At 35.9% G+C, this 13,550-nt stretch overlaps 1 protein-coding gene across 2 annotated transcripts in view; it reads right to left on the bottom strand.

Moving 5' to 3' along the window:
- Positions 1–13,550, bottom strand: part of ano2a (anoctamin 2a) — a 48,502-nt gene that overhangs the window by 15,241 nt on the left and 19,711 nt on the right. Inside the window, exons 4-15 of one of the 2 annotated variants that reach the window (XM_065283617.2) lie at positions 13,369–13,461; positions 12,588–12,739; positions 12,454–12,508; positions 12,059–12,110; positions 11,651–11,706; positions 11,481–11,528; positions 10,728–10,792; positions 8,916–9,050; positions 7,041–7,201; positions 6,819–6,901; positions 2,070–2,081; positions 1,246–1,323 (exon numbers count right to left, since the gene is read on the bottom strand). In XM_065283617.2, the coding sequence (XP_065139689.1) occupies positions 1,246–1,323; positions 2,070–2,081; positions 6,819–6,901; positions 7,041–7,201; positions 8,916–9,050; positions 10,728–10,792; positions 11,481–11,528; positions 11,651–11,706; positions 12,059–12,110; positions 12,454–12,508; positions 12,588–12,739; positions 13,369–13,461 (990 nt within the window). The remainder of the gene's footprint in view (positions 1–1,245; positions 1,324–2,069; positions 2,082–6,818; positions 6,902–7,040; positions 7,202–8,915; positions 9,051–10,727; positions 10,793–11,480; positions 11,529–11,650; positions 11,707–12,058; positions 12,111–12,453; positions 12,509–12,587; positions 12,740–13,368; positions 13,462–13,550) is intronic. The other variant, XM_065283618.2, reaches the window with a different exon arrangement.

Here is a 13,550-nt window from a genome sequence, read left to right as displayed (position 1 = left end):
GTATGCACTGTAAAATTAAATTAGTCAACTTAACATTTGATAAAGACGAATTCAGATGAATTCTTAAAATGAAATTAACCTTAATTAACATTAATTTGTTTTAAGAAAACAAGATTCAGTTGTGTTGAACTGGTGTACATAATTGATCGGGATGCTCCGATCAGGATTTTTGCAGCCGATAACGATTACCGATTTGTTATGTTCGTGATTGGCCGAGACCAATACCGTTAAATCTATTACGTAGATTCAACAACTTTTGAAAAAAATTATAATTTTAACAAAACTTAATTCAATCATGTGCAGCCAACTGCAGTTTTTTTCAGTGTACCATCCAGAGGGAACAACCAAAAACGTTGCCCTGGGCCCTGTAAAAGGCTTATGGGAGTGGGGAACCGATAGAGTATAGCCTACTATACTACGGATCAGTTGAACGCTTGAATCTGATTGGCTGATGAACGTTCTGAGGTTTGCAATTATTTTCTGGGAAAGCACGGCGAACGTAGTTCCAGGCAGCTCTCTTGACCGCATTACAGTTCCATATCACTTCGCATAGTTAACTGTAATAAAGGACTAACAAAAACAAATTGACAGACGATTTTCCGAGGCAATAACAGCGCTGTTTAGAGACGCACAGAGGTAGCCTCGTTCATACAATCTCTCTTTCTTTCTTTCTCGCTCTGTCTCTGTCGCTTTCGCTCTCTTTTTAATATCTTCATTAATAACTGCATTAGAATGCTATCAACGGCTCAAGCCTCCATTGCCAGCTTTAAAATTACGTTTTGGATCAAGCAAAAGACCCGTTAAATGAGACGCGGAAGAAATAGTCCTACTCACAATAGAGATTTAAGTACAAAAAAGGGACGAATCCCTTTAAATATATAATTTGATCAATGTCTTGAGGTCTGGTAACTGTAGTATAACCAGAATAATTGACTCCGGGCTGTTGAATTATTGAAAAATAACGCTACGTGTCGTGGACACATCACCACCTCGGGTCGGGTGTGCATTATTTTTCTAATAATTCAATGGGCTGTCGTCAATTATTCCTTACTTAATTGGACCCACCCAAAGGTTTTTGCACCGGGCCATGCAAAATTGAATGAGGGCCATAATATGTGGTTGATTCATGTGGGATTTTTCATATCAGAGTTACATTTGGTGCCCACAGTCATAAAGCTGCTTATAAACTGTAGTATTGGGGTATGATTGACAGGATTAGATAAACAAGAGTGTGATTTACTATACCTCATCCTTCTTCTTATTCTTTGCTTTCTTCTGTTGCTTCTTAAGAAGAAAGTCCTCATATGCCGGCCGTAGCTCATTCTGAGGTATAGATATTTATCATTTTAGTTCAGTATTCTCTTCAGACACTTGCACACATGCAGTACACACACATTAAGTGCTGTAATCTGTGTCTACATTGATCTCAGAAAGCACAAACAAGTCACACACACACACACACACACACACACACACACATATACACACTAGATTATACACAAGCGAAACCATCTCCATAGTAACTGGATTCACAAATGGAAATAATTATCTTGCTTCTGCTTAAAATCAAGTGCTTCGTTTCTTGAGGCAAAATGGCAAGTTTATTGAGAACCATTAAACCTTTGAGATTTGAACACATTTATTACTTTCTCTGGGTAGAAAGAGAACACATTTATATGCAATACTATTTACGATGCAAAATGTGTTTCAAGTAACTTCACAAAAAAGATAATCTGGCAAGTACATTGTGGTCAGGATTACGGCTTTGGGGTTAATGGTATACAATCATGATAAAGGATTTGTTGGCACACAGGTTATTACAAAATTAATCCACTGTAAAGCTCTCCTCATGTTATGAATTAAGGCTGATTCTTCAAACATCGTCATCATGGATTCAGATGCAATATTTACTACCCCGCTGTTCAGAAAACCACAAACAAGAAAAACAGATAGAGAACAAGGGAGGGGGAATAGCAAGTGACAGAAAAGAAATATGGTGTGGGTTTATTTGTGTCACAGAGAGAGAGAGAGAGAGAGAGAGAGATGGGGGAGAGATACTGATCATGTACCTCAGATCTGTCCTATTGGTCAGCATCAAAGCAAAGAAAAACATGAATGAGTCACATATTTACTGTGTTTACACCAATAAATATGCTGTTTAATTTGACCTTTTACTCACATCCTAAATTACAGACATTTTTGAACTTTGCAACTGTTGTCGTCTACCATATTCGTAAGCGTTTGCTATTTTCTAATAAATGTCTATTCTGTGTTTTTGGATGGTTTTAAACAATTTTATTGATTTTTTTGCCTAGCCACTTATAACAGTGACCCAGAGAGGCTAAACAATACTATAAACCTTGCATGTGAATATATAATGTTTTTGAAATATACTGTTTTCAATAAAAAACAAAAACCCATCTTATATAATGTAAAGCACATTCTGTGAAAATATAATCTTGATATATTTAATATTGACTGAGTAAGGTCATGTCAAAGATTAAAATTAATGACAAAAAAAATCTAACTTTGATGCTCCTAATCTCCTCATTAAATATGAGCCTGATGTTATGTTTTTATTATGAGGGTTCATTTAAGGTAACCAAGCAGATAATACTTTATTGCCGTATATTTTTCAGTTCATGCTTGTGTGACTGTGGCGGATAAACGTCTGATGTCGTTACTGTCAGGATTGATTATATTCGGTATGTCAAGAACTTGTTGTTTACAGGAACCATTGTGGCGACTTACAAAAGTGGCAACTTAATGAATTATCAAAATGCATTTGTATGTTTTAGTCTGGTGTGTTTTATTAAAATTAAACTGCAAGGAAAGCTTTACTTGCTAAGGCATGCCACGCATTTGCGCACATATGACTATAAATAAGTATAAATAACAGAACAAATCTACACTGTGAAATATCCTTGTTGCACTTAAATTTAAAATTAGAATTAATATAAATATATAAAGCTAATTCTTATTAAAGAGCCCCTATTGTCCGATTCACATTTTTACATTTCCTTTGGTGTGTGTAAGTGCGTATTAGTTCATGTTAACAATATGCAAAGCTACAAACCGCAAAGTAGGGGAGAGCGGGGTAAGTTGTCACACGGGTAAGTTGTCACACTGTTAATAACTCCAACACTAGAGGCTCTATCTCAAAAATCAAATAGCCACTTTATGTGACTTCTTCTTCTATAGTCAACTTCCTGTTCACATGTGGTCAAGATCACTGTAATCTGAGGTTAGCACAATTTTCTTATTTTTCTGCTTAAAAAGTAAAAAAAAATCACTTTACATTTTATGCAATACAACTTTGTTAGGTGTGAATGTTTAAAATGATTATTTTGCACAAAATAGAGGAGACCGTAAAGTGTCTTTTGATACTTTAGCTAAAGTGATATGATGAGCTAAACTTGAGATTTAGACAACATTAGCACACAAGTAAGTATGGGGCAAGTTGTCTCAATGACTTTGGGGCAAGTCGTCACATCTGACAACTTGCCCCTGTACAAACAAACACATCGAACATGCTCAGAAAACATGATATAGAAAAGAATAAGCCTCAATCTAGCAAAAAGCTGTTTCAAAAGAAAGGGAAGCAGAAATCTGGACCTATGAAAAACAAGGCAGCTAAAAGAAGAAAAATCATGCAAGAGTCATCATCAGATGATGAAGAGTGCTTCTGCCTCGTCTGTGTAGAGCCATTTTCAAAGAGTCGTCCAAAGGAGACCTGGGTAAAATGTGTAAAATGCAACAATTGGGCCCATGATGCTTGCACCTCAGGCCAGGCAATTTATGTGTGTCAGAATTGTGATTCTGGAGATGAGTCCTATTAGTCATACAGGGCATCTGTTTTGTTCAGAGGTTAAACATGTTAAGTTAAGCAAGTTATCTGCAGCGTTCCATTCAGTTATCTGGTTTTATGTGAAAGCCATAGAACATTTGAACCAAAGTTCAAAGTAAAGTGGTCTTGCCACTTAATTGAAATGTGCATTATTTGGATTGAAATAATTGTTTTTCCAGATTCTCCAGGCACGGATGTTTATATTTCCAGTTTGGTTTGAGTTTAAAAATTAAAATCAATATTCACAATTAAGTAGTTGTGTTCTTATTTTTAGATAATCTAGTGTGACAACTTACCCGCCCTAGTGTGACAACTTACCCTCCGATGGGGCAAATTGTCACAAGTGCACAGTCACTATTCAACAGTCTACAACTCTGTAATGAGATAAGATATAAAGATGTTATGAATACAACATATGTGCCCAAGACTTCCTTCTTTCATTTGGTATGAGATTTATACCATTTTGATGTATGGTGCTCAGTAAATGTTAGACAGTGTGAAAAGTGTGACAACATACCCCGCTCTCCCCTAAACTATGATGCGAGTTATCATCTCCAATGTAAATCTCTTTTCTTGAACTACAAAAAACATATGGATTGTAGGCAATAGTTTACTACCTAGGATTGGTGATGTAGACAAGACCAACATTAACATAATTCCTCCCGCTTCAGACTCACAGCCTGTAAGTTAACACCTGTTAGCAACTGAATCTTTTAAACATGGTAAGGAGCTTCACATTTCCTGCTGACAGTATTCAGGCCAATCACAAGGTATAGATTAGCTGGCCAATCAGGGACAGAGAGCTTTTTAATTATGTGCGTTTCAGGAAGAGAGTGAAATCTGGAGCTAAAACAATTTAGGGTATGTAGAAAAGAATGTGTTTTTTTAACCATAAACCATGTGAACACATTGTATTATACCAAATACACAAAATAACATTGTTTTTAGCAATGAAATAGGTGCTCTTTAAAATTTATACTGTAGCAAGCAACTCATCACTAGTCAAGAAAGTTAAAATCAATTGATTAAAAATTCATGTTGATTAAACTTAAAAATGTAAGTGCAACGAGGATTTTTTTATAGTGTACTTAACAAAGACAAGCGGGTTTAAATTTGTGTCTGCTTCGTAACTTTTAATAAAACCAAACGCCAAACGCCTTTAGTGGACATTCCATCAAAAGATGCAGCAAAATGTTCCTGGAGCATTGTATTTTTGTATTCAGAGGGATGTATTGTGAGTGAGCCTTGGTACAAAACCTATATTTGCTTTAATTAATATTAATAACGTCATGATTTATCTCTTGGTTTAGATCATAGCAGCAGGGACAGTAATGAGTTCACAGTGCCATAGCGAGTATGTTATGGTCTATAGAGTAATTTTTTTATCTCAGATTTATTCCTGTGAGACGTTCTATTAACTCTGTCCCTATCATTTACGAGTTATCTCGTCAATTAAAAACACTTTTTCTTGCCAGTGGTGAGTTTCTACCGCAATCTATATTTCTGCTGTTATCCACTAGGTGGCAGTCTTACCCAACTTATAAAAAACTTAATCATGGTGCATTCGCGCGTGAAATTCTAGTCATTCGAGACATTCACACAGAATAAGCGTCATGGGAGGGGCTTCTGCGACTCCGCTGAGACTCCTTCCTTTAATCACGTCACTACTACAGCAATGTCCAGATTGGTTAACGCGGCAGAAAAATCCACCAAAGTTCAGATTTTTCAACTGGCGTGTTTCCCGTGGCAAACATTCAATTCGCGCGGAACACACCATTCGTGCCTTGCATTCAATCCCCGTTCCATTGCAGCGTGCCATTCGCGCCGCATGTTGCCTAATCGTGTCTTTGCATAACATGTAAATCACTCCCGCTTGCCGCATCTACCGCGTCTGGTGTGAACCATGCATTAAGCACCCACTGATTCAAAACAATAAAACTGAATCTGATCACTATAAAAAGTCCTTTACAAAATGCAATTATCTCAGCTTTTTTTCTTAAAATTTTGTATTTTTGAAGAAATGTAGCCACATTTGAGATTTGATAAAATAAAATAAAAATAAAGAGAGCACATTTTGGTTTTTTTGGAAGCAGAGGGTCTTTTCTTTCATTTGATATTTTGTGTGTTTATAAATGTATAGAAAAATTTCTGAAAGGCATTAAACTTTTGTGCAAATCATAAAAAATGCTGGCGCTGGCTGGCGACTTTAAAAGAAAAAAGAATTAAACGTCTCTGGGAAAGAAACGGTAACCAATGAGGCAAAGCTTTGTGCAAAGGTTGAATTAAACTATGTTGGTTTAACATTAGCATGGCACTCATGTTCTCCATGTGTTTGGTTCCTCATCCCATCAGCTCAATGTTTTACTCAGTACACATCTCATTATTTAAACGTCTTATCGCACACACGTGACACACTCTGCCTCCACTTATAGAAAACACTCTCACACGCTTACACTTCAGACTAAATTAAAAGTCTCAGGTGAAGGGTTCAAGACCCTCATAAACAATAAACTCTTCAATCTTCATAATGTAATCGAAGACCAAACCATGAACAATGATCAATGTGAAGCTCCTTTAATGATGTCTGTTTGAGTTGGACTGTTGTTTTAGTAAGGATTTTCTTCCGATATACCCTGCATATTGTTATTACTACTGGTGTTTTAAGTAAAGTCCACATTCTGGAGTGGTCGGATGATGGTAGCCATATATATAAAGTGATCTTATTGTGTATTAATATGATTTATTTCTGTCTAATATTTTTCATGATTAAATTCATGCTTTTATTTCACATAAAGGAAAACTTTTGAGTTTGCAGTGTGCATCTGACAGCAGTTTTAATAAATGATTAAAATGCACAGATAAAATAATCATGATCAGGTGATTATGTAATGGCGACAGGCCTAATTAGAGGAGTTGTGAGACAGCGTTTGATCATGCTTTTCAAATCTAAAAGATTTCAGACTGTTCTTACCTTTTCGTCTTCCATGCCTGTCAGATCCCAGCTGTGTTGTAGACAACGCTGTTTCCTCTTCCAATGTTCTAGAAACACTGCCGCTAAACACAGACACACACAATTATTACATGAACATCTAGCCTTAAGTTTATAATATACCACCATATTAATCATACATGCAATTCATGTATTGTTGTATTCATTGATTATCATCAAAGACTCTATTAATATTGTTCATACCCCATAGGGACATAAAAATGGCAAAGGCGACAGTAGCGTGATTGTCAAAGAGATAGCTGACACGCGCCGTACTGCAGATACTGCTGAGCTGCCAGTAATCACACACACGATCACACAGCGGACACATGGTGAAATTAAGACGCTCGTCACACATCTCTTGACTAAAAGAAAGAGAGAGAAACCATAAATATACAATTAGCTTTTTCAATTATTTTCTGTGCCTGAACATCCACTTAAGGAAAACTGGTTCATAATGAGACTTCTAGATCTAAATTATATATTAAAGGGATAGTTCACCCAAAATTTTTTAATTCTGACTCATTTACTAATCCTCATGTTGTTTAAACCTGTTGCTGTTACATATATTCTATAGTCATGTAATATATTGCAGTATATTGCAAAATATGCAAATGATTGCTGCTTTCAATATATTGTACATGAATATAATATATGTGTTTAAATGCAATACTATATTTATAAATATCCAACATATTAGTGTATATGCAAAAATACATGTGACAATATATGTACAGATCGTAGAATATATTTAAAATATATTGAAAATTATATGGGGGGGAATATATATAGACCCATTTGGTCTTGATTGCAATATCTATCTATCTATCTATCTATCTATCTATCTATCTATCTATCTATCTATCTATCTATCTATCTATCTATCTATCTATCTATCTATCTATGCTTCTATTGCAATATATTGAAAAATATAATGTTTACAGTTCCCCTGGATGTGGTATCCGGTCCTATATGCTACTTTTAAACATGTTTAATGTTCAACAGCTGTTGTTTCTTCATTCTTTGCATATTTCAGCATATTTTCATATTTTTAACTGTGGTAGTCTCAGTTACCCATATTTGGATTTTCTTCCTATGTATATACATTCAGATGTTGCACAGTTTGTAACCATTTATGGGCGGAGTTGGCCTTTACATTACAGCCATACATTGCACTCTTAGAAACTATGTATAGGCTATGCTAGCCTTCACATACAGCCGTTTAAAACCCTGCATACATTGCATTCTTGTAACAGAGACCTATGGATATGTATAGGCTGAGCTGTGCTGGTTAACAGACATAAAAAGTATTCTTGCAAAACAATCTTGCATCTTTCTACTAGCAAACCACTCTTAAATCTAAATACTATGTTTACGCAATAATGTACACACAAATATAGTTTTGAATTGAAAATCCTCCACAGGACTGTTGTATTTGTTTTTATGTAATGTTTCCCTTTAAGAACTGTATGGATGTGAAATAGTTAATATTTTAATATTTTCCATAGTTAAATGGACATATTTGTGAATATATTAATTTCAGTGTGTACTGATTTGATTACACGGAGTAGGACTAACATATGTTGTGTAAGAAAAATATCAATTCTTAGGGCTGTCAAAAGATTAAGCGCAATTAATCGCATACAAAATAAAAGTTTTTTTGCATAATATATATATATATGTGCACATATGCATGTATTTATTTAAGATACATTTACATATACATATACACATACATACATACATTTATATATTTTAAATTATATATAAATTAAATATGCGATTAATTGCGATTAATCTTTTAACAGCCCTAATCATAATATAACACCATTGTGCCTGTGAAATTTCTTCAATACTTTAGCATACACAATTTAAAAATAAAAGGGTGGGATATTTTAACCCATAGTTTGGTTAAATATGGACAACTTCAACTGTTGGGTTATAAATAACCCTGTGCTGGGTTGTTGTTACCCAACTATGAGTTGAAATAACCTAGCATTAGGGTTTAAATTAACCCAACTATGCGGTTTGTGGGTTAAAACAACCAAGTGTGTGGGTTATGTGTGTGTATGTGTTTACCTGGGCACATTGGTGTCTACAGTAAAGCAGCCATAGAGAAATACTGCGACTCCTAAAGCCGAGGCTGGAATCAGCAGCTGTGTGTAAACACCCAACCAGGCAAAATACAAGCCAATTTTTTCCCCAAAGTACTTCCTGTTGAACACAAGTAAACGGGTTACAAAGTAGACAAACATTTGAAATGGTAAAAATAAACAATTACATAATATTATTTTATACAAATCTTTTATACAGTTATAGGCCTGGTTTCACAGACAAGGACTAGCTAAATCCAGGACTAGGCCTTAGTTAAATTAAGATGTTTAAGCATTTTTTTATAAACATGCCTTATAAAAAGCACGTTACTTGCGTGTGTATTGAGAAATGGCATTTAACCCTTGTGTGGTGTTCGGGTCTGTGGGACCCGTTTTGAATGTTTACTGAAAGAAAAATTATGCAATTAATTGTTGTTTCAACCTCAGATTCATTGGCCTTGGCTCATTTTCTATGAAGAACATAAAAATAAACAACTTTATAATTAATGTACACTGTACACCCCCCCTACACATTTATATTACATATGTGGTGTTCGGGTCCACTGGACCCGGGGTTAATAAAAGTGTAAAAATTGAATGTGCTATGTAACTTTACTCTGTTTTTCTCCTACCTGGGACTCCTGTGAGTGCATGAGTGTGTTTGTATACATGTCTGTACATATGTGATGGATGCATGTCAGAGTTTTCTCCTTCTGCTTTTGCTGTAATGCCGCAAGGATACAACATGTTATATGCCGTGCATGAACATTTGTCTGTACCTACTGTCCCAAACACTTTACCTTCTGTCTAACAGGAACCATTCTACATTTTACCATTATAAAAAATCCATAGTTTTATTGTAGTAAAAGAGTAGTAATCATGGTTTGGTATATTGATTACCATTTGTAAAACCATGGGTTTACCACAAAACCTAGGGTGTGTGTACCTGCTATTTATCACGTTGTGGGGACCAAATGTCCCACAAAGATGTGTGTGTGTGTGTGTGTGTGAGAGAGAGAGTGAATAATAGAAAAAGTAAAATTGTATCCATCATTCTAAGTTGTGGCCAATAGCAACACATTGTACTTCAATGTGTGTGGACCAGATGGACACAGTATATGTGTATAAAATGCAAGAAATGCATACACAACACAGCTACACTTAAAAAATTTGCTTCTTATGTGTTGTGTTGGCTGGCATGAACAGGTTATGTGTTTAGTGTGGATGATGTCTTATGATATGTCATCTGTTCAGTTTGGGGCCTGTGCTGTGTAGACTGACACAAATGTGTACAATTTCAAAAAGTTCAAATAATTAAACATCAACAGTGATAAAAAACGTTGTTTCATTTATACTTATTTAAGATAAAATGATTTTTTTCCACAATATCTGGTTCAGAATAGAATTTTCTTCTTTTATTTCATATTACCACAAAAACTAATGGCACTTTAGTTTATAAATAGTCCTCTACCAGTGGTAAATGACCAATATTAACCATAAATTCTGTCTATATTACTTGCAATAAGGCTAAAGTTAACATCTGTAAACAATATTACATAAATTTGTATGAATGCATTGGTTTAAGATACTAATAATGCTCTGGGTCCACCAGACCCACAAACATCGTCTAAGTAACAAAAATACGAACACCACACAAGGGTTAAGATCTGTCAGCAAGTTATCTTCAGTTAAGCTCAAAAATCTGTCTTAGTCTAGGACTAGCCTTAAGCTGTGTCTGTGAAACCGGGGAACGTGTTTTTTATAATGTTGCATTGTTTCAAAAGAAGATGTAAGAGACCTGATAAGGTCCATTGGTTGGTATTTGAAGAAAACACCATAATTGGCCCACTCCTCATGCAACATCTGCAATGCAAACATATAACACTCATTTACCCATCAGTTTTTCTTTATACACAGATACACATACGCTCACCTAAAGGATTATTAGGAACACCATACTAATACTGTGTTTGACCCCCTTTCGCCTTCTGAACTGCCTTAATTCTACATGGCATTGATTCAACAAGGTGCTGAAAGCATTCTTTAGAAATGTTGTCCCATATTGGTAGGATAGCATCTTGCAGTTGATGGAGATTTGTGGGATGCACATCCAGGGCACGAAGCTCCCATTCCACCACATCCCAATAATGCTCTATTGGGTTGAGATCTGGGGACTGTGGGGGTCATTTTAGTACAGTGAACTCATTGTCATGTTCAAGAAACCAATTTGAAATAATTCAAGCTTTGTGACATGGTGCATTATCCTGCTGGAAGTAGCCATCAGAGGATGGGTACATGGTGGTCATAAAGGGATAGACATGTTCAGAAACAATGCTCAGGTAGGCCGTGGCATTTAAACGATGCCCAATTGGCACTAAGGGGCCTAAAGTGTGCCAAGCAAACATCCCCCACACCATTACACCATTGCATTAATGAAAAAAATTGAACAGGTGTTCCTAATAATCCTTTAGGTGAGGGTATCTCTAATGAAAAAGCTTTATCAATCGAAGAAATGATTGTCATCATGTGACACAAAGAGTAAAGTACTCACCTGTCTGTCATTGCGATGATCTTTATCTTGTGAGCTGTCAAAGTCTCCCTGTGATAATGAGAAACAGAGCTCTTCCCAAACCAAATCATACCGTACATTTATTCTCTATTTACAACATTTAGCATTTCCATTATTATCATCACTCATGCAGGTTTAAATTCAAAACTTACATCATGTAGAGGGAAGGCAGCATCATAGACCCCTTTAGCTAACAATGATGGAATACCTGAGAAAGCGATGAATAGAGAGAATTTACTCAAATATAAAAAGATAACAGTTCAATAAAAATGTACAGATGTCATAGTCTTGCTCCTGTGTTTAATATCCTCACACGTTCCCCATTTGTTTGATTATCATCCTCACCTGTTTGTTTAGTTATCATTAGTCATTGTGTATACATACCCTTGCCTTTGTTCAGTTGTTGTCTGATCTCATTAATGTTATGTGTGATTATAGCAGGTCATGTTTGTTTTAGGATTATTAAAGTTTATTCACATTTTAGTTTGCTCATCGTCTCTCTCCAGTCACGTGCGATGACAACTGTACAGTTTGATGGATTTGCATTCTCAAATACATACCCATAGTTTGACAGGACTGTGTACAAGCTGTCCGCCTTAGAATTTCATAAACCTGCAAAAGCAACAGACACGACAGAAAAAATCAAAGCATAATGACATGCACATTAAAGCAGCCAAGAAAAGACAGCCTTTTAGCACATAAGTGTGCTCTTGACGTCGAAGGCTTTTAAGAAAATTACTACATTGCAGCCTTGGTGATATATTTATGGTCAAATGCATACAGCATACTAAGCGAAGAATAATACAGAATGCACTGCAATGAGCTCAGATTAAAAAAAAATCATCCAAGATTACTTTATTTAATATAGAAGTAAAATCTATTTGAACTATTTGTGTTTGCTATATATTTATTGATGTGTGTAAACAAGCTTTATTGAATTATAAGTAGTACTCACAATTCGACCTCTTATTGCATTGCTGAACAAGCCGCTTTTGGACTTTATATCAAATCTGCAAAACCAGCAAAGCAGTTAGGCTAAAGATTTGGCTTGATAATTGTGTTGTCATACAGTAATAGTCTGGCACTCACAGGTGTAGCTTGTCTCTTCTAAACGGTTGCGATAGGACACGAATGCGTGGGTTTTGGGGATCCGCTACGTCTGGCTGGAACGGCTGATTGATCTTTGCCCAAAATGAGCTTATAATCCCCCCAAGCCCCGTTTTTTCTTTCAACCGATACGTCTGGAAAACAACCACAGAGCAACTGAAATTAAACAGACATTAATCCATTTATATCCAAAGCTTTAGTGAGAAGAGACACACTGAGGTTCAAGCCAGGGTCGGACAAATGTGACACATGACATATCTTGTTTTGAGTGCAATCGGAAGCACATGTAAGATGTGGGTCTGTATGTCTCAATAGCTAATCCACCATTATCAGATTATATAATTCAATACAACTCCCATCCTCAAGAGACAAATCATTCAGGATGTTGCTCAACTTATGTGAAAACAAAATGAATCTGTTACTGTATGAATTCAAAAACAATTTCCAAGTAATCGCCTTGTAATCAGATCTCATTTAGGAATTGACTTTTGGCATCACTACTGCTCAAATGAGTGCACTTACAAAGGCCATGATGGGCCAAAGCTCTTAACACCAAAACATGACACTAATTGGCTGTGCCAGTTGCCGGAGTTTGGGCGAGTTTGGATTTCTTGTCATTTCTGCATCCCTCTTATCACCAAACAGAATTGCAAAACTAACGTCCATTTTTATCTGTTCCCCAAACTCACCCAACCCACCATGGGTCTGACATATCTTTTAATTTGATTGCGGAAAAAGAGACTTAAGAAAAGATAAAACGCACCTTTTTAGTCGGGACTCTGATCTTTAGAAGTTCTGCTTCACGACTGAGAACAGACCAGGGAACGTGCAGGCGGGTAAACCTGACTGTTCTCACCTTGAGAAAGAGATCAACAAAAAGATAGAAAGAGAGAAAGACAGAGATAAGAGAGAGGCCATAAATCAAAGCACCATAATACAGTTTGC

The sequence above is a fragment of the Paramisgurnus dabryanus genome, chromosome 9 (genome assembly GCF_030506205.2).
Source record: "Paramisgurnus dabryanus chromosome 9, PD_genome_1.1, whole genome shotgun sequence".
Lineage (NCBI taxonomy): Eukaryota > Metazoa > Chordata > Actinopteri > Cypriniformes > Cobitidae > Paramisgurnus > Paramisgurnus dabryanus.
The sequence above is the reverse complement of the archived record's forward strand: the minus strand, read 5'-3'. Positions and strand labels throughout refer to the sequence as shown.